Source organism: Mus pahari, chromosome 3 (genome assembly GCF_900095145.1).
Source record: "Mus pahari chromosome 3, PAHARI_EIJ_v1.1, whole genome shotgun sequence".
Taxonomy (NCBI): domain Eukaryota; kingdom Metazoa; phylum Chordata; class Mammalia; order Rodentia; family Muridae; genus Mus; species Mus pahari.
In genome coordinates, this window is record NC_034592.1 from 4334780 (window position 1) to 4359024 (window position 24245).

The following is a 24245-nucleotide window of genomic DNA, read 5'->3' on the forward strand; positions in this document are numbered from 1 at the left end:
GATGAGGATTACTAGTGGTTAAAGCTGAGGGGAAGGGCAATGTAGTAGCTCTTGCAGTTCAAAGTGAAAAATTTGCTTGCTTCTCTTATTTCATTCTTGTAATGAGGATATTTTTCAGAGTCCTGAGTCACCTGGAGATAGCAATTCTTATGAGCACACGAGTGACTGAAATTTTTGATCAAATCTTGTAATAAATAAAGGAATCTAATACTGTCCTCCTAAATAGCTACTAAGGATTTTGAAGAAAGCAAGGAAAGATGTTGCTTAAATTAGCATTAAGTGGGAAAAAATAGCAATGCAATAGTAACTTGTCTCTTTAACATCAAGTTATAGTGATAAAGACCTAAAGCTATAGTCTTTATAACAATAAGTATTTTCAGAAGGCTAGCTGTCGTAACTTTTGGAACTAGTGCATATCTAGCACTGAATTAGTATATTCTGCATTCAGCAAGCTTATGTTTCTTTTCATTCCAAATCCCAGTTGAAATATATTTTTTTAAAGATCCATGAGCTAAGCAGCTATATGGAGCATTTTGCTAAAAACAATTGTTCTAGGCTGGGCATGGTGGCACACGCCTTTAATCCCAGCACTCGGGAGGCAGAGGCAGGCGGATTTCTGAGTTTGAGGCCAGCCTGGTCTACAAAGTGAGTTCCAGGACAGCCAGGGCTATACAGAGAAACCCTGTCTCGAAAAAACAAAACAAAGCAAAAAACAAACAAACAAACAAAAAAAAAAACCTACTTGTTCTAATTCTTGTTCATTTACAACTAACTTGTTCATTTAAAACTAATAGAAATCAGTTTTCAGTAGAGTCCAAAAAAGTTCAATACTATTCCCTGTATCAGAAAAAAATCATTCACCTGTCAATTCATTCCTCCCTTTAGTTGCAGAGTTAATCTTAATGTTAATAGTAGTAAGCACAGTCCCATTCAGTGTGGTGGGAGCAATACACGGCCTGTCATAAGTGGTATTATCACTCATTTTGTAAATGTTATCTATTTATACCACATCTATTTGTTTATTTATGCTGCGTGTGCGCGCGCGCGCGCGTGCGTGCGTGCGTGCGTGTGTGTGTGTGTGTGTGTGTGTGTGTGTGTGTGTGACAGAGAGAGAGAGAGAGAGAGAGAGAGAGAGAGAGAGAGAGAGAGAGAGAGAGTGGGTGTGACCCTGGGCTTCCAAAGATGGAAGTCAGGTCACCAGTCTTGAGGGACCTTTACTCATTGTGCCATCTTGCTTGCCTTTCTCTTTCATTTGCATTATAATTATTGTGGGAGGGGGAATTATAACTCTACTTCACATGGTAAACAAGTTGTTCTATGTGCTCATTTACTTCTTGGGGAATTATTTGAATCCTCTTCATTGAAATATGAGTCCTGTATGTCTGGGAAATATTCTGGTCAAAGAAAGTGACAAATCCCCCTGGAACTCTATAGGCACATGTGCATGTATCCTGTCTGTTTTAAATATGAATAGAAATATTTACATATGTATAATCCAGAACAGTTGATCTGGAAGATGAGGAGTCTCATAACAGTTACTAGAGACAGACATGGAAAGGGTAAAGGGGCTGGAGATCTCATACAATACCTCAGTTAGATCACCCAGCAGAGTGAGCTCAAACAGTAAACATAAACAGGACATAGTCAGAAGAGACGATCAATGTCCTACAAACAAATAATAAGGTTTGACAGCAAGGAACAATACAATGTCTTCAATCTGATTACTATAAATACATTCATGAATCCAAATGTTACTGGGTACCTCATAAATGCATAAATACATTTCCAACGCATGCTGTCATCAAAAAAAACATAACAAACAAACAAACAAACAAACAAAAACCCCAAAATATAGTTACAGGAACATTAATGAGGTATCTGAAATGTTGAATGCTCTGATTTAGTTTCTAGTAATTGCTTCTGCTTTTTACACACAGTGGGTCTGGAAAATGGCTTCAGTGCTTACTTAACACTTTCTTTACTTAACATTTTCTTTCGTCGCTCTGCTCTCAGCTAAGCAGTCTATCACCACACAGACAGACAATATAGAGTCAGGAAGAAACCACCCAGAGCTCATGCCTTCTGAAAGGGCTCCTTCATGGTCTAATTAAAACATTTACTTTCAAGGTTTCATCTGTAAAAGATTTTTTGTGTCTATTTTAATGATTAAATTATAAATGGATCATAGTGAAGGCAAGAAAAAATTAATTACAGGGTCTGTAAAATGGGTATTTTTTGTGTTTATAATTATGAGGTTGTACATATGAGGGTACCACTGACAATCTGTAGTGAAATATGATTTAAAAAAATCATATCAGCACAGTTTTTTCTAATAGAAAGTAAGCATTTATGATTTTACTTTTGCAATGCCTTTCATAGAAATCACAATTTACAACTTGAAATCACAAGACCCAAAATATGCTGATGAAATTTTTATTCAGACCATAAATGAGATAAAGTATTTGACACTTTTTAGGCTTAAATATTACAGGTTTTTTCAAAATATCTTGTGTCTTTTCCTTGTTAAAAAATGATCTAAAGGAGTTTCTAGTGATACAATAATTATCTGAACATTCCAAATGCCTCACCACAAATCTCTTTTTCTAAATTTTATTTTATAATATTGTATGTGCAGGTTTATTTTTATGTTCATTCTTGATTGTGTCTCTTTAGATTAATATTAAAATAAATAAGTATTTCTTGAAGTGAGATTTCTCTTAGGCAGATATAAACATTGGTGATCAAAAGCCAGTGTAAGATTAACAATTTGTCATGGATATTTCACAAAGGAAATAAACCCGAAGTGAATAATTGAAAACGTGGAAGGGATGTAAAACAAGAACTTCTGAAATTAGTTCAAAGCTCAAGTCCCATAGAATAAGTGCTTCTCATTAAGTCCCTGCTGAAATAGGGTGGTGCTGAGACTTCACAAAGAAGGGACATTTGTAGGTTGTCAATACTACAAATGTGTAGACTGTATTTTCTTGATATGACCCTAGAATTACAAAGACTATCACAAGCTGAGACATTTGAATCATGTATTAATTTAGATCCTTTTCAATTTGTTCTAAGAAAACTAACAAACAAACAAAAAGAGTAGATATATTCACTGCCACTTAGAAATCGGGGCTCTTTTTAATGCATGAATTGTATTTTAGGAAAAATGTAAGATTGAAGATGTAGCTCAGGAGGAGAGTACTTGCCTACCTCAGGTGTGAGATGCTGAGTTTGATCTCCTTACTGACAACAGCAGCAGCAGCAGCACCTACAGCCACAGCCACAGCAACAACAAACCAACCCACAAATAAACGTAATGAAAAGAAATTCACCTATAAAAGTGCTTGCAAGTCAGGCTAGTGTTAAAATGAGTCAATAAGGGATTGAAGAGATGGCTCAGTGGTTAAGAGCACTGACTGCTCTTTCAGAGGTCCTAAATTCGGTTTCCAGTAACTGCATGGAAATAACCATCTACAATGCGGTCTGATGCCCTCTTCTGGCATGCAAGTTTACATGTAGATAGAGCACTCATACTAATTAATAAGATTAAAATAGAAAAATGGAAGATTTCATTTTCTTTACCTCTGTGTTAAACTTTTACTATCTTGTCTCTTTGAGGCAGAAGTCACTCTGTACACAGTTAAATGTACATATATCATAGATTGCTGGTAAGCAATTCTGTTAGATACTAGCAAATGATAAAAGAATTTTTACTTTATTTAGAAAAAGTGTTGTCAAACATACTAAGTGTGTCCTTTATCTTAATTTATCTCTAAAGTGTGACTGTAAAGTATGTGTGAAGCTGTTTTGGTTATAATTTTATCTGGCAGTCTTAACACATTTCATGTTTTTCTCATTATAGGTTTCATATATACTGGAGAAGTTGTACATCGAATGCTCACAGCTACACAGTATATAGCTCCGTTAATGGCAAATTTTGACCCCAGTGTATCCAGAAATTCAACTGTCAGATACTTTGATAATGGTATGTACTGATCGCCCTGTTTGGATGCATAAAAAACAAACAAACAAAGGAGCAAATAAAACCCTGCAACAATCACAACAAAGCCAAGCACCAGATTCTTATCAGCCTTCTGGGGGGTGGGGGGGGGGCGTCTGTATACCCAGTTTGTAAATATACCACATGTGCTTAATGCTGCCCTGCATTTTTAACACTGTTAAATATTAGATCATTAAAAGTGACATAAGGACATCGCTATTCACTCATTCTCTCATTCAGAAAATGATTGTTTACATCACAATAGAATACATGAGTGGCTATAGATAGAACTTTCCACAAAGCATGTGTGTTGGGTGCTATTTGTAATAAATCCTTCCTATAATAAATGCCTAGCTAAGTCTAAATTTAATACTAATGAACTTCAGGTAGAGGCAAATGACACCATATATTGAAATATCTACATGTCAATTTCTGCAACTTATGCATCAATATGCTGAACTCACCATTCTAAACTATGTCAGAGGCATTTACATTTTACATAAGAAGATAAAATACCATTGACATTTAAATATGAAATTGGTCACGTTAAGATATACCAGGCCTACTGACAGCAATCTAAACCCTGTATTTCTTTGGAGAACATATAAAATGTCTTAGTCACTGTTTTCTTTCTTTGAAGAGATGCCATGGCCACAGCAACTCTTAATCTCCTGATCATTTAGCTGGGGTTGGCTCATGGTTTCAAGGCTTAACCCATTACCATCGTGGCGGGAAGCATGGTGACAGGCATGTCAAACATGGTGTTAGAGAGTTGTTGAGAGGACATCCTGATACATGGGCAGAGAGAAAGACACTGGGGTTGGCATGGACTTTTGAAATCTCAAAGCCCATCTCCAGTGACACAGTCCTTCCATAAGGCCAAATTTCCTAATCCTTCTAAACCTTTCAAATAGTACCACTTTATGTGACTAAGCATTCAAATATAGGATAGCTTTTGGGGGGCCATTCTTACTTAAACCATTACATTCCGTTCTCTACCTCCCACAGGCTTTTAGCCATACAATAATGCAAACATGCATTTAGTCCAACTTTAGAAGTCCTAAGATTACTGAAAAGTTCAAAGTACTAAGTATTTTCTGAGAATCTAGCAAAGTTCTCTTCGACATGGTTGGAGCTTGAGCCCCTGGTGTAGTTATATTTGTATCGGCTTCTGTGGTTGATAGTGTCCTTCATTGCTGAAGCTTTTCTTTCATTTCTTTTTCCTTTAAACATTTTGTCTCCTTAAATACAACACAAGGTTCCATTAGACTTCTTGTCATTCTTTATCTTCTCAAACTCTACATTTTGTATTTCTCTTTCTCTATTTTGTTCCCTTTCTTACAGATCTAAATAAGAATGATTGACAATAACCACATGGCACAGTCAATATTAGGATGACTTGAAATCTTCTCTGCCAATGCCATTAATCCACAACTCTTCAGTTTAGCCTCAGGCAGAACGTGGGGGACAAAGATAGAAAGCAGACACTTTCCTTGCCAAATGCCATGAGAACAATTGGCTACTGACTAATATTCTTTCTCTCTGAAACATCTTAAGCTGTCTCCTACCATATACATGGTCCAAATCGCATTTAGCACTGTCTTCTGTGCTCCTACAAAGATGTCCCATAAAGCCCCACTTTAAGCATCTAACCACTATTCTAGTCTAAAATCCCAATTTTTTCCATATTCCCTCAACAAACAGTATGGTCAGGCCTGTCACAGCAATACTCTTCCATGTTACCAACTTCTGCCTTAGTCACAGTTCTATTGTTGTGAAGAAAAATCCATGACCACTATGACTCTTAAAAGATAAAGCTTAATTACAGTTTCAGTGGCTTAGTACATTATCATATGGTGCGAAACAGGGTGGCTAACATGGTTCTGGAGAAGCTCTTGAGAGCTATGTTCTGATCTGCAAGCAGAGATAAAGACACTGAACTTGGTTTGGACTTTTGAAACCTCAAAGCTTACCCCCCTCCAGTGACACAATTCCTTCAACAAAGCTACTCTATGATCCTTCCAAAGAGTGGCATTCTCTGGTGGCTAAGCATTCAAATTTATAAGTCTATATGGGCCATTCTTATTCAAATCACCACAGAAACTATTAAGAAAAACCTTTAATATATTATTAAATATCATTAAGATTCAAATAAGAGACTTTAGGGGATACAGGCTATCTTTAAGAGTATTTTCCTCAACTTCATTGGAAAAAACAAACAAAAAAAAAAAACAAAAACCTAAACTTTCATTTGCAAGTGGTTATCAATTGGAGATACCTTCTAAATTGGGGATGGTGGTATGTGTGTCCACTTCTTTCAACTCTAGGACCTTAACTAATGTAGGCATATGCAGGCTCTGTGAACGCCATGAAAGAAATTGGTTCATTAGCAAGGGATACTAAGAACCAGGCTTTTATATTATTGGCATTATTGAGGGATCCATGGCTCCAGCCGCATATGTAGCAGAGGATGACCTTGTCAGGCATCAATAGGAGGAGAGGCCATTAGTCCTGTGAAGGCTCAATGCCCCAGTGTAGGGGAATTCAAGGGCGGGGAAGCAGGAATGGGTGAATGGGTGGGGGAGCACCCTCATAGAAGCAGGGGAGGAGGGATAGTATAGGAGGTTTTGGGGGTGGGGAGACTGGGAGTAGCAATAACATTTTAAATATAAATGAAAATATCCAATAAAAAGTCAAATGTATATTTAGTATATCTCCTCTCATAGGCTGCCTCATTGCCTATTTCTCTCTTACAATTACTGTTATAATTAACATATACTACTTCAAGTGGTTTCTAAGTTCTTGACATGGAAAATAACTATGTACTAAGAAATCTACCTTCAGTTCTTAGCACAGGAACATAAAAGAGAGTGTGTGACAATAAATATTCAATGATCAAATAAATGAAAAGCTTAAGCATTTAAGATGAATTTTTACTTCTAAGAATTTTGGAATCACTAACACTTAAGATGAAAGTATTTTCTCTTCATGAAGTAACTTTTGTGTGATGGTCAAAGAATATATAATTCCCATGATGTGATACAGAAAGCTGAGTTACTGCTGTGTTACTTATTAATATATGAAGCAACTTGAAATACTACACAGTTTTAAATGTCATAGCAACTTCCTGTCGTAGCCTTTAAATTAACTCTGTAGGATCACTGACATTTGCTATAGGATAGGCAGAACCTCTCGAGGGGGAGAAGTCACAGAGTTTCTTCTAAAATAAAACCATAGTATATAAAGCACCAATTTATTTTCTCTTCTTTTTCTTTTTCCAATTTTTATTAGGTATTTTCTTCATTTACATTTCAAATGGTATCCCGAAAGTCCCCTATACCCTCCCCATCCCCATCCCCATCCCCATCCCCCTCCCCACCCGCTCCCACTTCTTGGCCCTGGTGTTCCCCTGTACTGGGGCATATAAAGTTTGCAAGACCAAGGTGCCTCTCTTCCCAACAATGGCTGACTAGGCCATCTTCTGCTATATATGCAGCTAGAGGCACGAGCTCTGGGGGTACTGGTTAGTTCATATTGTTACTCCACCTATAGGGTTGCAGACCTCTCAGTTCCTTGGGTACTTTCTCTAGCTCCATCCAATAGCTGGGGCCCTGTGCTCCATCTAATAGCTGACTGTGAACATACACTTCTGTGTTTGCCAGGCACAGGAGACAGCTATATTGGGGTTCTTTCAGCAAAGTCTTGCTGGTGTATGCAATAGTGTCTGCATTTGGTGGCTGATTATGGGATGGATCCCTGGGTAAAGCACCATTTTTTAAGGCAAGATTTAAATGTTATAGATAGCCCAAATGATTGCAATCTATGTGATTCAGGAATGTTAATATGCAAAATCTATAAAAAATAGTATCTTTCATTAGAAATATAATTTGAAGATTCATGACTAGCAAGTCATATAGTCCAGTTGTTTTTTATTTATTATTATTATTATTATTATTATTATTTGGGTTTTTTTTTTTTTTTTTTGAGACAGGATTTCTCTGTGTAGCCCTAGCTGTCCTGGAACTTACTCTGTAGACCAGGCTGGCTTCAAACTCAGAAATCCACCTGCTTCTGCTTCCCAAGTGCTGGGATTAAAGGCGTGCGCCACCACTGCCCGATGATAGTACAGTTCTTAACAATAATCAATAATCTGATCAAGCATAGAATCAGAAGAAAAGGGGAGCTACTTAGTAGCATTAGTTTTTTCTATTTATGCTTATATATATTGAATATCAAAAGTTTGATTCAGGTGATTTAATTATGATTCAGGGAGCTGAACATCAATCATGCCTAGGATCTTCCATGAACTACTGTGGATGGCTATGAGTTGGTTTAGATTTTTCAAATTTACTTACTTTTAGCCAATGGACAAAGATAGGGGAGAAATATTGTTAATGGGGCAAGGAAAGTATGGAGCTGTTTAGAAGTAGTTTTTTGGGGCAATTCCAGTATTCATTGTCTAGTCCAAAACATCAAGCCAAGATCAGTACCAGCAGTTCAGTCTAATTGGCAAACACCAAGCACAAACCAGTAGCAGCAACTCAATCCAGAACAAACCATAAGGCTTCACCTAATTGGCATGAGTCCATGGAAATGGCTAGAAGCAACCAGAATACCACAAGAAGTTTTTTGGTATGTTTTCCTCTATGAATTCATGACAAGCAAAGATGAGTGAAGACCAGCTAAGATTAGCAAGTCGAACCAATATAAGCGTCTTATTGTCTGTCTTTCCAAGAGTCACATGTCTGCTTCAGCAAAACATCCTCTCATAAGACAGATTCCAGATAAACGTCATTGACATAACTGTGTCTCCAATGAAACCAGAAATTTCCACTTCAGCTATCCATGCTTAAATATCTTCTAAGACTCGGGTCAGGAGGGTTGTGATGGGAAGTAGAGCTCTCAGCTCTCTGAACGAGAGGCTAGGTTCTTTAGCAGCTGATGACTTTCGTTTACTCCACCATTATTCAGTTTGACGAGCAGAAAACAAATTATAAAAGGCATCTATGCTCACCTGTCTACCATTATTGTTCAACCTCAGCACTTTTCAGTAAAATTTGAAACTTAAAAACTTGATCCTCCAGTAAACAAAATAATAGCGATATTTGGCAAATTTTAAAACTCAAGGGCAACGTTTATACTAAATAGTATTTCCATTAGTATTATGCAGAAACACGAAAAGAAGCCACTCTGCCACTCTACAAAGTAAACATTTTTCCCACACTGTGCTTTTTTTCACTGATTATTAACAGTATGTTAGAAATATCTTCACCCTGGAGAGATAGCTCAGCTGCTAAAGGCTAGGTTCACAACCAAAGATATAAGTACTATCTTCACCAGAATTTGCACTGAAATACTTATTTATATTCACCTCTCCTTTTCACAAAGCATATGAAGCCATTGTATTTTCTTGTATCAAATCAGAAATCCCTTGAAGGTAATAAGTATCGTTCCCACATCATAGGAGAGGAAGCAGCTGCATGCACGTAAACTGTGTCCCAGGTAGGAAGAGAGACTTGGAGGCAGTTAATGGTCTGTCTTTACCTGTACCACAGACTATGGCAGAAGGTACACAATCAAAACTGGAGTGAAGCAGACATGGCGGGCATGATGAAAAGACTCTTGCACATGTAAAGTTATTGAACATGTAAAGCTTTTAGCTATCAGTTGGTTTTAATATTTTCCATATTTAAAGCATGATGTCATAGACACAGTGATATCTGTAACAAAGAGAGCTATCTCCTCTACCCATTAAAGGGCTGGATATTTCCTATGGCTGAAAGTTCCAGGGTCAAGCTCAACCATGTTTTGGTGTTATTTCTACAATTTTATCTCAATATAAACATATTTCTATTCTTTTAACATCCTTTAAAGCTAATAAATAATTAATCAAAGTACTTAAAGTAACAAGACTATTTAAAAATTCCATCTAGTTACTCATTACTAATGCCAAGAATGAATGTTATTAATTCTACCACAAAAAATGATTTGCAAAAATCAGAAAGCAGGTAAATTTTGTTAATAAGTACATTTTATTCATCTAGTTCTGTTTGGCTCCAGAATTTCATATATATGAGCCTCCCTTTGGGGTTCACAACAGAAGCTAGTCCTTCAACAGGCAAAAATTGAAAGCCAAACAACCAGTCAAACTGCTTAAAGTCACTGGCATGGAGTTAAAACCTGATTCAAATGTGAAGCTGGCCAGTACAGTTGCAAGCGTGGGGGCTGGGGGCCAGATTTATAGGTTCACAGCTCTGCTTTGAAGTTGAATGGTCAGGCGCTCTGAGACTCATGAAACCACTTCTTTGGGTTCCCCTGCTCCCATAAGGATTTGCCTGTAACTCTTAACTTTCATGTGTCTTGAAATATCCAGAGTGTCTTTGAAATAAAATTATAATTTTTGACTTCTCACTTCAGAAAATCAATTCTGTAGGTAGATAATAATCCATATTATATATTTAATACACACATATATGTATATATGCTCTCACTCAGTGTCTAACACATTACTGTATTAAAGAAAGGACACCTGAATCTGGTGACCATTCTGGTTATTATAGATGAGGCCGCCAACCTGTCCGCTTCTGAAACTGAACTGAGCTGTCAGAGTGATGCTTGAATAACCCATATCAATACTACTTGGGGCTTATTTTGAAATATGAAAAGATTGAGGTACCAGGGTAAGATGTGCACCAGAGCAGCTTCAGCCTGTGTTGTCCCTACAGGGCTTGGGTGTCAACCCAGGACCTCATAAGCTGCTCCTGAGTCTCCTGAAAGCAAAGCAACAAAGATGGAAATATAGGCCTCAACGAGAAACAGGCTCATCATTTGTTAAAGGAGCCTTTTCAATAGAAGAGTGAAATTACATCTTTCAAAAGATATTGTTATGTCTTTTATATGTAAGCCTAGCTTTTGTGAAGAGGTTCTTTCTCAGCTTGGTCAAAGGTATCTGAAATCTATTCAATTCACCATGTTGTTTAGAAAATGGCTCATGGAAATCTAAGGAGATAGTATCCATTAACACTCATAAAATTGCTAGAGCAAAATTCCACCACGCTGAGCAGGAGCCACATTAACCTCAGTGTGACCTAGGTTTTGTTTTTTGTTGTTGTTGTTGTGTTTTTTGATTTGTGTGTGTGTGTGTGGTTTTTTTCTCTCTCTCTCTTCTCTCTCTCTCTCTCTCTCTCTCTCTCTCTCTCTCTCTCTCTCTCCTCTCTCTCTTCCTCTCTCTCTCTTTCTATCCCTCTCTCTCTCTTTTAGCCTATGAGATATCACTTCAATCAAAGGATTCAAATAAATACCAGCAAAACTGAAACAATTTTAAAAGTGTAAATATACCCTCTGATAGGATATAAGAGCATAAGGAGAAGAGAATCTGTGTGGGATGTCATAGACATTCTTATTCTGAATCTAATTATAGTGAATTTTCCAGAAGTACAAATTGTTAGATGCATCTTAAGATAAAAGATAAAAGACTTGTGAGTGTCCCCAGAGTCAATGTAATGAATATCAATGTCAGTGTATGAAATTGTTCTTGCGTGGAGGAGACTAGAGAGATGTAATGTGTGAAGGCAATACAGGATCCCTAACTGAATCATTTATATATAAAGGGCACTCTAACTTCAAGAAAGCCCACAGATTGAGTGTTAGTAATATACAGTCTTTTGTATGTCTAGTTTTGTTTTCTTGTATTAAAAAAAAAAGTCGGGTGCTGTAATGAGGTCTCGCAATATAGGGAGGGGGAAAACAGAATGTAGAAAAAAGTCAACAGGGTGTCTCAAAAGCAGGGGTGGGGAATGCCATTTGAGGCTAAAAGTATTCCCAGTAGAAAGTTAAAGAAATCCCCAAGGCTCCAGAGGAAGGGAGAGAGGTCTTCTCTGTGGGATTCTCTCTTTTCGAGAGTACCAGGAGTAAAGGGAGCTCTGACTGCTCTTTCCTGATCACAGACTTCCTTGTGTAGGTTCCGGTGCTGCAGGGCTTAGAAGGTGGGTTAAAAGCCAGCACCTGTGTGATGCAAACCCCTCTCCTTCCATAGCCAGCTGAAGTCCTCTGAGGAAAAATTCCTCGGGAGAGCTATGTGTCCTCAGGCCGTTTTTTCTGTAGGTAGTCCTATCAGATAGGTTTTCCCTAAGTGGTCAGTATCAGAAGCGGACAGTTTGGCTGCCCCATCTATAATAACCAGAATGGTCACCAGATTCAGTTGTCCGTTCTTTCCTTTTGAGACAGGCTTTCCTCTTATAGCCCTGGCTGTCCTGAAGCTCACTCTATAGGCTAGGCTGGCCTCAAACTTATGTAGATCTGCCTGTCTCTCCTTCCTGAGTGCTGGGACTAAAAGCAATGTACCACCACTGCTCAGTAAACTTAGATTTTCTTTTTATCAAATATTTAGAGTACACTCAATCTTTAAATGTATACACACATGTAAATGTAAATGTATATATATATATATGTGTGTGTGTGTGTGTACACACACAAATATACATATGCATTTTTGTATGCCAGATAGTATTTGGAAACAAAGTCCCAATTATCCATTTAAAATTGAAGTAGCACAATGTCCTGATTTGACAGGTAGATACTAGTACATATGGCTGCTCTTTCAGAATTGAGGCATCTAGTTTTCTCCTGTGATTCTTCTTTCTTCTGTTGGGTTACAGGCACAGCTCTTGTTGTCCAGTGGGACCATGTCCACCTGCAGGATAATTACAACCTAGGAAGCTTCACGTTCCAGGCCACACTCCTCATAGACGGGCGCATCATCTTTGGATACAAAGAAGTAAGTGACAAACTGAAGATGCGTCTTCCCATTGCCCATACCCATAACCTTCCCTTTGACTATTGAAATATTATTGGCGTGAACATCGGATCATTTTCTTTCTTATTGGTTTCTTTGGCTGAATAAAGTAACCTTTTCTTGTACTGAGCATGTGGGTTAAGATGAGGTTGCTTCTTCTGTTTTGTATTCTGATATCATTAGCTTATGAGCCATAAAATTATGAAATTATATAGAGTATTAGGAGATTATAATAAGGAATATCTAAGAAAGAATTATTATTGTAAGAATTTTCTTATTCTTAGATAGGTATTTATAATTTTAGGTTTGGTGGAGGTCTGGTGTGCTGATTTCTTATTTTACTCTGGTCCCCAAATATTAGTTGATATGAAAATGGTTGATTTTAATATTGAATTTCAGAAAAGTAATGCCTATAATTTTCTAGCTAATATTCAAGAAAACCTAGTAGGAAGAATTAGTAGAACATTACTGACCAAGAGAACAGGAGAAATTAAATTATATCTTGTTTCATATTAACAAACTGACAAAGAATGAATATTTACAAAATTGTAACCTTAAGCTTTGTAGAATGTTTAGAATAGAATAGCAGTGCATTTGATTTCAGATTTGTTGACAGTATAATGGAAACTTATTAGATGAAGAATATATGGGAAAAAGTAACAAGAACTATACATGTAATTTTTAAGGCAGTAGTATTTACAAGAATAATTATGACATATAAATTATTAGTGGACATGTTTACCATATAGTTAATGGGTGATTTTAATACAATTTTGTATTCTGACATCATAAGCATTATGATACTTAATTTTCTGAAATTATTGAATATTTTATAGTATTATAAGAAATAGTTAAGAAAAATTTTAAAAGAATTTTTATCTTTATCTTCTTTTAAATTTAAGGATTTTTCTTTAAGTATCCCTGATTTTCAAATGGTTATGAGAATAAAGATTCAAGGTGGTCATCGTTTCAGAAATCTATGTATGCTATGATGTAGGCACTTCATTTAAATGCAACCACTTTTTAAAAGCTAACAATTGTCACTTCTTTTCATTATTTAGACAAGACTTTCCACTCAGAACTTTATTTGCTTGGGGCACTCTACAGATGCTGAAAGATAGAGCAGTGCCTTGCTCTGCATTGCTGTGTCCAGGGCTAGCTTTAGATATCATTGCAGTAAGATACAATGCACTTAGTTCTCGGTGTACGCTTACGGCCCCTTCCCTTGAAGCTGGGAGAAGCTCTGGGACAATAGTTCTCAGAAGAGAATAGTCACATTCATTCCCAGACTTTATTGTGGCCTAAGGGACTTGCTGGAATGTCAGCGCAACATCTAGAAATGGTTTTGATAGTTTTAATTATCACTGTTGATTTAACCTGTTTCTGGAAAGATCGGGGTCAGAACATCTAATGTCTTCCCCCATACCCACCCATCAACACTGTCAAAACAGAGACTTGCCTCTTATTCTGGCCTCATTCTCTAACTGCTATGATCAAAATTGCCATATTTATTTACACTGTCCTTAAGGACTGTCTCACACTGCAGATTCCAAGCCAATTCTTTTGTTCCTTCTCTGTTCTCAGTTGGCATTTCAGAATGTTTTTCATCTTTGTCCATTTTAATCAAGAAGCCATTTCCTGTTGTGGTTTTCCTGAGTTTGCATGGGGACTTGTAAGCTGACAAACAGTTCAATGTTGCCTGACTCTCAAGACTGAGTCAATACCTCTCTACTCTGTCCTGTGAGTTCCAGAGGTCTCTACCTAGTATTATTTGCTTTTCTATCCTTTTTTCAGAAAGCAGTTTCTCTCTTTTTATTTCAGATCACTTTCTGTGTGTAAAATGTATTTCCAAACTTGATGTAGTTGACTGCTAGAATAGTTGACTTGTCTAGCATAACCGAAGACCTAAGTCCCACCCTCAGAAATGCAAACACACATAAAATCTTTCTGAATTTCTTTTTCGTAAATTTTTTCGAAATAAGAGTCACTTTCCAGAGCTAGGGAGATGGCTCAATTGGTAAACTTCTTACTATGTAAGCATGAGGATATGAGTTTGATTCCCCAGGACTCGTGTTAGAAACAAAAACTTGTAACTCTAAGACTGGAGACATGGAGACAGCTGAATTTCTAGGGCTCACTGACCAACCAGCCTAGTCTAGTTGATAAACTCCCAAACAGTGAGAAACCAACTCTAGAAAATGAGGTAGGCTGTCTCCTAAGCATGACATCTGAGCTTGAGGTAGGCTGTCCTCCTAAGCATGACATCTGAGCATGAGGTAGGTTGTCTCCTAAGCATGACATCTGAGCATGGACTTTGTTCATCACACACACTGCACATGAGTGTATAATGTTCCTCTGAATTGGGAGTAGCAAATTTTCACTTCCAGGGAAAATAATTTATGATCACATGACAGCAAGAAATAGTGCTCTTCAAAGCTTGTCATTCTTTACAAAGTTCTTTCACATGTAGATCCAAGTGTTCAATAGTTCCTGGATATTTCATTGCTTTTCTGTAGCATCAAAGCATCAGCACAGAGGTGAGCAAAAATGCTGTGGGTTGGGCTGGTGAGATGGCTCAGTGGGTCAGAGCACCGGACCACTCTTCCAAAGGTCCAGATTTCAAATCCCAGCAACCACATGGTGGCTCATAACCATCCGTAATAAGATCTGACGCCCTCTTCTGGAGTGTCTGAAGACAGCTANAGTGTACTTACATATAATAAATAAATAAATCTTTTTAAAAAATGCTGTGGGTTGATGAAGCTGTATAATACATGGTGACTTTATACGAAAGCAAACCAAATGAAAGAGCTTAAATGATGTACTTAAACATATGATTAAATAAAGGATAATTTAACATTAAATCAGTTTATTTGGTGTTCCTACCTTCTTGGTCCTTTTCTTTCCAAAGGGGGCTATGCATAGCAACTTATAAACCAAGTCATCTGTGTTTGCAATAAATTTTTGGTGATATTTGCAAGTTAGTAATTCTTCATATTAGGTTCTACCCAATTGTACAAATACAAGCATAATCAGAAGAGGTATTCCAGTTGGTCTGTAAAGCCATCACTGAAACAATAGACAATGTAAATAAGAAAATCTTGTGTATTTTTCCAGAATCAAGAATGGAAACTGAAAAAAGAGAAGTAAGCACAAATAGCTGTGCCCAGTATTGCTTTTTACAAACTGAGGACAGTTTTGCTTAATTTTACTATGTTTGGGGTAAAGGAGAGGAAAAAAAAAATCTTCCTTACATAAACTCACCAATAAAGAACTTGGTTATATTGTAAGTTAAAACTAATACTGCATGACATGCAATACATTTCATTTCCATTGCTGTCATGATTATATATGTTATTTACATTTCTCTTAGTTACCATTGCAATATCAGTCACCCAAACCAACCTCACAATTGGCCCTCCCATTCTGTCAAGCTTCCAAATATTCATTTTTCCAACAGCATTCATTTTTTTTCATTGTTCTGAGTAGATAAAGAATTATCAAGAAATAACCAAATCCATTTCCACTCCCCAAAATAATCTTGCTTCTTCTGAGATTGCCTTAGGGAACTGCTGCTTCCCCCTAAACTACAGCAGGTATGTATTTGCACATGGCTCTCACTGGCTCCTCGGCACTGGCAAGCTGTTCTCTGCAGCTGTATGGTTATTTGCAGCCTAAATTCCCTCAGATAGTTTTTTCCTCTGAGGTGGTAGGCTTGCGTTAGTCAACCAAAGGTTTGAAATCCTGTTTTGAAAAAGAACCAGGTTTTTATTGTCACCTGGTTGCTTATTTAGCTAACATCAAAGCAGTTTACTTAGGGCAAAATCAAATTATGGAAAATGATTTTCATTAAAAATAAAAAAAAGTCCCTCCAATACTTGATCATGTTCCTTTTCTCACTTTCCCTCGACTACCCAGGGGAAGCCCTGAGGGCCAACTGAATGAATGAAAATGTGCAATCTCAGAAAGTGGGAGGCAGGGATGGTACAATCTAGAAAGTACCAGAGACCTGGGAGGTAAGAGATTCTCAGGACACAAAGGGAGGGACCTTAGATGAAATGCCCAACAGTGGGGAGAGGGGACTTGTAAAGTCCACTTCAAGAGAGACAGGGCATCAAGTGGAGAGATAGGGTTGCCATTCCCCGGTCAAAAACTCTGTCTAAAAGACAGGGACAAAAATAGAGAGGAGACTGAGGGAAAGGAGGTCCAGTGACCAGCCTAACTTGGGATCCATCTCAAGGGGAGGCTTCAAGACCTGACACTATTACTGATGCTATGGTGTGCCTAGCGTGGCTCTCCTCTGAGAGGCCCAAGAAGCAGGTGACTGAGACAGACAGGTGCAGATGCTTACACCCAATCAATGGAGTGTAATTGATAATCTCACAAGGAAAATGCTTCCTCTCAACAATGTATTATCTCCAGAATGTGGCGTTGAAGCCTCTGTCTCAGCAGGTGATGCTGGCTCCCCTGCTATACTACCTTAATGTAGAAAGCTTCTTCTCTCACCTGCCTCATAGTTCTTCACTAGAACATGGGCTAGAAAAGAAATTATAAAACAAAAAGATTACTTATTATGAATTATAGACTTGATCAGTTCTACTTGGTAAATTCATTTAAGAGATAACATTGACCACTAGGTTATTGTAATGCAATTAAAAATCCACATACATGGACATCATAGATAATAGATACCCACACAGCTTAGGAACAAGCCTTCACAGCATTTTCCTTCAACAGCAAGTCTTAGAGGAGGAACTAAGGAGAGATGTGACTATTAAGTAAAACCACTTACAATCTCTTCTATCACTGAAGTTTTTAAAACTAATATTCCTCTGTGTGGCATTGACTACTTCTTCGATGGAAAGCACAGTTAATAAGTCACCAAGGCCATCCAGTTCTGGGTTTCAGAGAATCCCTTTTGCAGTTATTTTTTTTCTTTGAGGACTATTCCTATTATTTTAGCTATAATGACCCTTTATGCATAGCTATAGCCTGGAACTTTTAAAGATTAACAGTTGTTGAAGTTGTACAATTCATGAAAAAAAGTAGAGACGCCTAAAAGAACTCAATAGTGAGACATCATTTATGTATAAAGTACATGTCTTCTATATTGGTTGCTATATGAATAAAGATGTTTGACGTATATGAATATAATATAAATGATATATATATATGTGTACACATATATAACCAACAAATTATAAAAAATGTAAGTAGAAAAATGATATATATGTAATTTCATGTGTGATATATACATATATATCACATATATATGATATATAGCATATATACAGAAATAAGTATATAAGTATGTATATATGTATATACATATATAACATATGTATATATAATATATAATATGATATATATATATATATATATATATATATATATATATATATATATAATGTGTGTATGTGTATGACTGTGCAGATATAGTTCAATGTTTGGAAAATCAGGAAAGAATAAAGGCTAATGAGAACCTCAGTATGAATTATGTATATGGAAAATATTGACAAAGATAATTCTCTGAGTTTTAAATATATGTGAATTATATTTCAATTGCTTTATTATTATCTCATCATTTATATATTGGGATATATATCTTTAGTTATCCATATTGGAAAGTCCCTAATGTTTTAAACTTTTTGTTTCCTCTTCAAATGTAGGAAAGTGGTGAATTGAATTGTTATGATAACAAATGCTGTGGGTAAAAATAGTGAAAAAAATAGCAAAATAGGGAATAAAAATCAACACTATATAGAAAATTATTTTAGAACCAAGTTATCTACTCTATCGTTGGCCCTGTCCCTGCCAGGTTATATTGCTCTCAGGACCTTTACTTGAGCCTGATGATGCTTTTTGTGTCTATGTTTGTGAGTGTGTGTGCTTCTTTTGTTATTTGTGGTTTCCTTTTAATGTGTTATGACAGGGAGGGAGTACTCTTTCCTAGAGTACTTTTCTCGCCAATTTTCAAACCATATCTACTCTCCCTGCCCTGACATTCCACAGCCAAAGAACCCATGGGTCCTTGTGGTTAAAGCCATGAGTCACTCCACCTCTGTCCTTAAATATGACATACAGAGCTCACTTATTTATCCTCAGAACATGTTTCAGCAAGATCCTTTATCTGGCTTTCTTCTCAAATGTCATACCTACCCTGATGTGAGTGTCCTGAAGCAGGCAAAACGGGCTTTGCCATATGGGTGCCCACTTCCTTGTCTTCTTTCACATGAAGTGATATCACTTATTTGCCAGTTCAAGAATAAGTAACCTTTAAATTGGCGCTTACACTGGTTGTTTGTGAATTTTATGGTGCATGAAGAATGTATGAAGTTTGTCGCCAACATATAAATAAATATTAGAACATTACAAATTAAAATAATCACATGTGTTTTTCTTAAGGCAACTGAAACCCAGGAATCACCAGGCATAGATTTCAATATTGCAAAATAGAGAAAAATGTGTGCATCATATTTTTCTCTCCATAGTTTCTTCTTTCTTATCACCCAAGGTCCACAATAACTTGTGAAGAAATAGGCTCTGTCCCACTTTCATTAAACAAATTGATTTTATTTATCAGCTTTACTTATTTATTTTCAGATTTTTCAACAGAATATGGCGATAGTGTGGGTCATCCCTCCTTTTTTTGTTTGTTTGGTTTGGTTCTGTTTAGTGGCTTGCTATCTTGTTGTCTTATGATGCAAGCCAAATTCTTATTAATGCTTTTTCCTGACCCAGCTCTCCCTGTGCTGGTATGCAGGTATATACCCCTATATTATTCTACAAAATTATCTTTAAATTCTAAGGCACTTTGCTTTCACATTATCAAGTTTATTGATGATCTATGTAACTGTAAGGTAAAAGGAATTATATTTGTATGGATCATTAACATATTCAGGGAATCAAAAGGATTTTGTATTAAATTTAAAACTCTTCTCTTTTAGTATAGTTATAGGGAATCTTTTTTACTTCAGGTAATATTTTGTGAAGAACAAAGAGAGTTTGAAGATTGTGTGTGTGTGTGTGTGTGTGAGAGAGAGAGAGAGAGAGAGAGAGAGAGAGAGAGAGAGAGAGAGAGAGAGAGAGAGAGAGAGAGAGAGAGAGAGAGATTTCCTTCTGAATAACAGAAATTTGATCTGCCATTCTAGGAATAATGGGTAGAAAACTAAAGGTTCATACACATAAAATGTTAAAATAGAAAGGTCAGGCCCATTGGGGATTTTTTGTCCATGTTCCTAATATTATATTACTAGGTACCCTATTGCTGATTAGCAAATGGACAAAATTTAGTTTCCAGTAATTCCTTCCATTTCTGATAGTCACCCTTGAGAACAGACTCTCTACAGTCAAGCTCTGGCTGAGATATCTTGCAGCCCATTGAGATAGCTGTGTACATAGTGGAAACAAATGGATCTTTGGGTAAGCCTTGCAGGATAGACTAAAGAACAGGAAAAATAAAATTCCATGACTTCTGATTCTAGAGGACTGTGTTATCTACTCGATACTGAGACCTTTGATAAAAGTCCAAGTTACAAGGACAGTGTGGAGCCCTTGTATCCAGAAGAATAACATTATATAGTGGAAAACAGAATGTTTTGACTTTAAATCCTTTTCCTAAGGCAAGGATATTCTTTCCCAGAAATGCTTGTTCTTATTTTCCTGTCATAATTATATCTAGTGTCAGCCATTCCTGCTTCTCCTCTTAAGTTATCCCAATATGTCATCAATAGGAAGTCTCATATCAAATAATATTTTTGTAACTTGTCAAATTGAAAAATAATCAAATATTTTAAAAAGAACAAGGATCTATGAATGCTTGGCAGAGTCAAAATGGAAACATATTTTGAGTGGCAATAGTAATTCCTTTCTATCCATTGTGTGGAATTAGCTACTCCTTAAGAATTTATACTTCACATCATAGAAAGGCCCATTTCCTATTTGGTTTATTTCCATCATTAAATAACAGCAAGAATAGACACTTGAAGACAGCAAAGACACATTTCTGTGTAAGATAAAATACTTCAGGTGGAGATTTCATAATGTCTTGCTGCTGCCCAAATGTGATTGACTCAAGGGGTAGTTTAAGGATAACTAAAACTTTGTATGCAATAATGGTTAAGAATATAGTTTTCCTGGTTTTGAAAGAGTTTGGAAATTTTGACAACTTTTGTGATGGATATACTGACTTAGGAACTTTGTTTTTTAACTGTAGGTTGAAGAGTTTTGTGATAAGATATTTTCCTGAAAAATTTGTACAATAATAAACAGTTACACACACATACATACACACACACACACACACACACACACTACCACCACCACCACCACCACCACCACCACCACCACCACCACTGGAGTGTGATTACCAGTTTTATATCAGCAAAACAAGATTACCTACATGTTATTCTTTTATGCTGCTATTGAGCTCAATATGAAACACCTGAGAAAGGCTGCATAGTTTCATCTTTTCTTCATTAATCTCTTTCATCTTACTGTTAATCTCCATTAATATTAGATTTTTAATTCAATTGGCAAAGGCAGCTTTTCAAAACCTGGACAGCAATTATTTTATCAGAAGTCTTGAGTGGCTTCTGGGAAAATGTAGGAAATTGAAAGTTCCTCAAACATTTTCATCTTAATATCTAATCAGAACAAAGCATCAGAATGCTCACTCCTAGCATTTTTCTCTTGCAGTCTGTGACACCCAATAGAGATCAGCCATAATGCCATAAACTCACTTTCCCTCGCCCATTCCTCTCCAGCTCCCATACCTCTCCTCCCTGATATTTACAGTGACCAGTGTTCTCAACATAGTCGGGGGAATTTCTTCTTATGTGCTGCAGTGTCAGCCTTCCTGAAGTTGGACAGCATAACATCCCTGATAACACACACAACCAGCACCAGCTTTAATGGCATTTCTCTCACTCCCCGTGTGAAGTCCATTAGGACAGTCCAACAAATACAGTTCATCAAGGATACATACATTCCTAACCTAGTCTTCTCCCTCCTAGACCACGGTGATGCTCTCCTCTTGAGTTTCTTTGTCTTCCTTTGCCCTGGACTGTGTTGATTCCACGACAAGCACCATTCTGCCCTTTCATTTTACAAATGTAAAGAAACTTCATTCTTCTGCATAAATCTCTCCAAATTTTTTCTTCTCTACTTTGGCTCTTGCAGCTGGATTAGTTTAGGGAGGTAGGTTTTGCTTGTTTTCACGCTCCCTTATTTAGGGGTCATTTTATGTCATCCATGATAGTCTTGAACTGTCAACCTCCTACCTTTATCTCCCAAGTGCAGAAGTTACAGTTGTCCACTAACATGTCCAGCCAAATCTTTGTGAACTTTTGGAAACCTAATGTCATAGCCATAGATGCCAATCATCTTGTGATGACCGCCTCTCACCCTCCCATCCTGGTTCCTTTTCTGCAATAGCCATAAGGGTAAGTCTTTATTTAGTAAAGCCATCAAAAGCAACTCACTCAAGCTGGGCTCTCTGCCAAGAGCTGTTCCACATTCCAGGCCTTTTTCAGTCCCTTAATTTCTGATGTAAAGTCATCTTATTAGAGACAACTTCTTCAACTCTCCTCCTTGTAGAGGAAAGTCAGACCATACTCATCTTAAATGTGTCATTACATATGGTTCCTTGTGTGTCAGCTATTAGCTGGGAGACTGACCAGCGGTGAGCTAGTGAAGGATGAACTCTTCTGAGAAACAAAGAAAACAAAGCAAAACAACAAACATACCTTTTTTCTTGATTTCATAATAAATTAACAACATAACCTTTCAAGACAGTGACAAGGACCAAGAAAGGAACTAAAAATGCCTACTAGCACTATTTTTGTTTGTTTGTTTTGGTCATGTGACCAGCCACATAGTGTAAGAAGATGCTACAAAGTCAGATAGCAAGGAATATGGACAAAAGACTTGAGTTTGAGCCCATGAGTATAATTAATCCGCATTAGGCAAAAGCAGCAGAGGGGAAGATAGACATGGAAGTAAAATCAAAAGGAAGAAAGTAAAAGAAAGGAAAGAGACACAGAAAACAAAAAGAAAATAAATGAGGCTTGAGAAGGGAAGAGATGGGAAAGAGGTAGAAAGTTGGAATGTATAACGTGGAGGTAAATTTCTAGAAGGATGCAGGGACTAAGACACATGACCCAATAAATATGGTCTGCTGTATATACACAATGTACATTACATTACAGCAGGACCACTCAGTTGATGGAATTGTTAATTCCATCCTGAAAATTGGAGAGGAAGAAGTATTTCAACACCTCAAAATTATCTGCTACTGTATCCCATAACTCACAGTGTTGGAGACTAGAAAAAAAAATGACCAATGCCATCAATGAAACTTTAATGTTAATTCTAAACTTTTCTTTAAAATATAATTTTGCAGAGAGGTTTTGGTTATATGCCTGTATGCTTTTTTTCTTTGTCACATTGGGGGTTAATTTTAAATACCAATAACATTATGTTACTTCAAAACCTAGAGTACAGATACTGGGCACTAATACAAAGTGTATGTTGGTCATCTTTTTGTCACTATAAAAAAAAAAAAATATCTGGCATGAATAACCTGTAAAGAAAAATGGGTTATTTTGATGCTCTGTTTTAGAGATCATATTTTTAAGTAGTTTTATGTACTCCCAGATACCTTCAAAATCACATTATGTTCCCCAAATGATGTGTAACTTCTAATTCTCCTGCCTCTACCTTCTCAGTGGTGGAGTACAAGCATAAATCACCATGCCCTTTATTTTGGTACTGATAATTGACACTTAGAAGGACTTCATGATTGCTAGCCAATCACTCAACCAATTTAGCTAAATTTCTAGAAGGATGCAGGGACTAAGACACATGACCCAATAAATATGGTCTGCTGTGTATACACAATGTACATTACATTACAGCAGGACCACTCAGTTGATGGAATTGTTAATTCCATCCTGAAAATTGGAGAGGAAGAAGTATTTTAACACCTCAAAATTTAGCTCAACAATTATTAATTGTTCCAATCCAGAATTAGATAAAATCTTTAGCTTTGGTTTCTGGTGTAGATGCCAGATAGCCATGCTGGGGAAACCACAGAAGAACTAAAACAAAAACAGAAACAAAAACCAGCTACGTTATTAGCCAGACAATAAGAGGAAAGAGGAAGATATCTCAGTCTCCTGGAGGAGAATGCCACAATTACTTACCAGTGTCCCACTAGGCTTTACCTCTTCTCAAAGACCCATCACTTCCCAAAGTACCACCCTGGTGACTAGCCTATGACACATAGTCTTTTAAGGGACATGTAAAATCCAAATTGTCGAAATGCCTATGAAAGAAAGGTGATACATTAATACTGAGCACTTATTTCTAAGTCATAAAATGAAATATGATATATAGCATATAAAATTTGCAACAGTCAATCCTCACCTAGAAGATGGAAGAATGTAACTGAAA

The 24245-nt window shown here is 36.8% G+C and overlaps 1 protein-coding gene across 3 annotated transcripts in view; it reads left to right on the forward strand.

The window, feature by feature from the left end:
- Nucleotides 1-24245, forward strand: part of Plxdc2 (plexin domain containing 2) — a 385031-nt gene that overhangs the window by 276235 nt on the left and 84551 nt on the right. For all 3 annotated transcript variants that reach the window (XM_021192904.2, XM_021192901.2, XM_029536023.1), the window contains 2 exons: nt 3860-3982; nt 12655-12773. In XM_021192904.2, coding sequence (XP_021048563.1) covers nt 3860-3982; nt 12655-12773 — 242 coding nt within the window. The remainder of the gene's footprint in view (nt 1-3859; nt 3983-12654; nt 12774-24245) is intronic.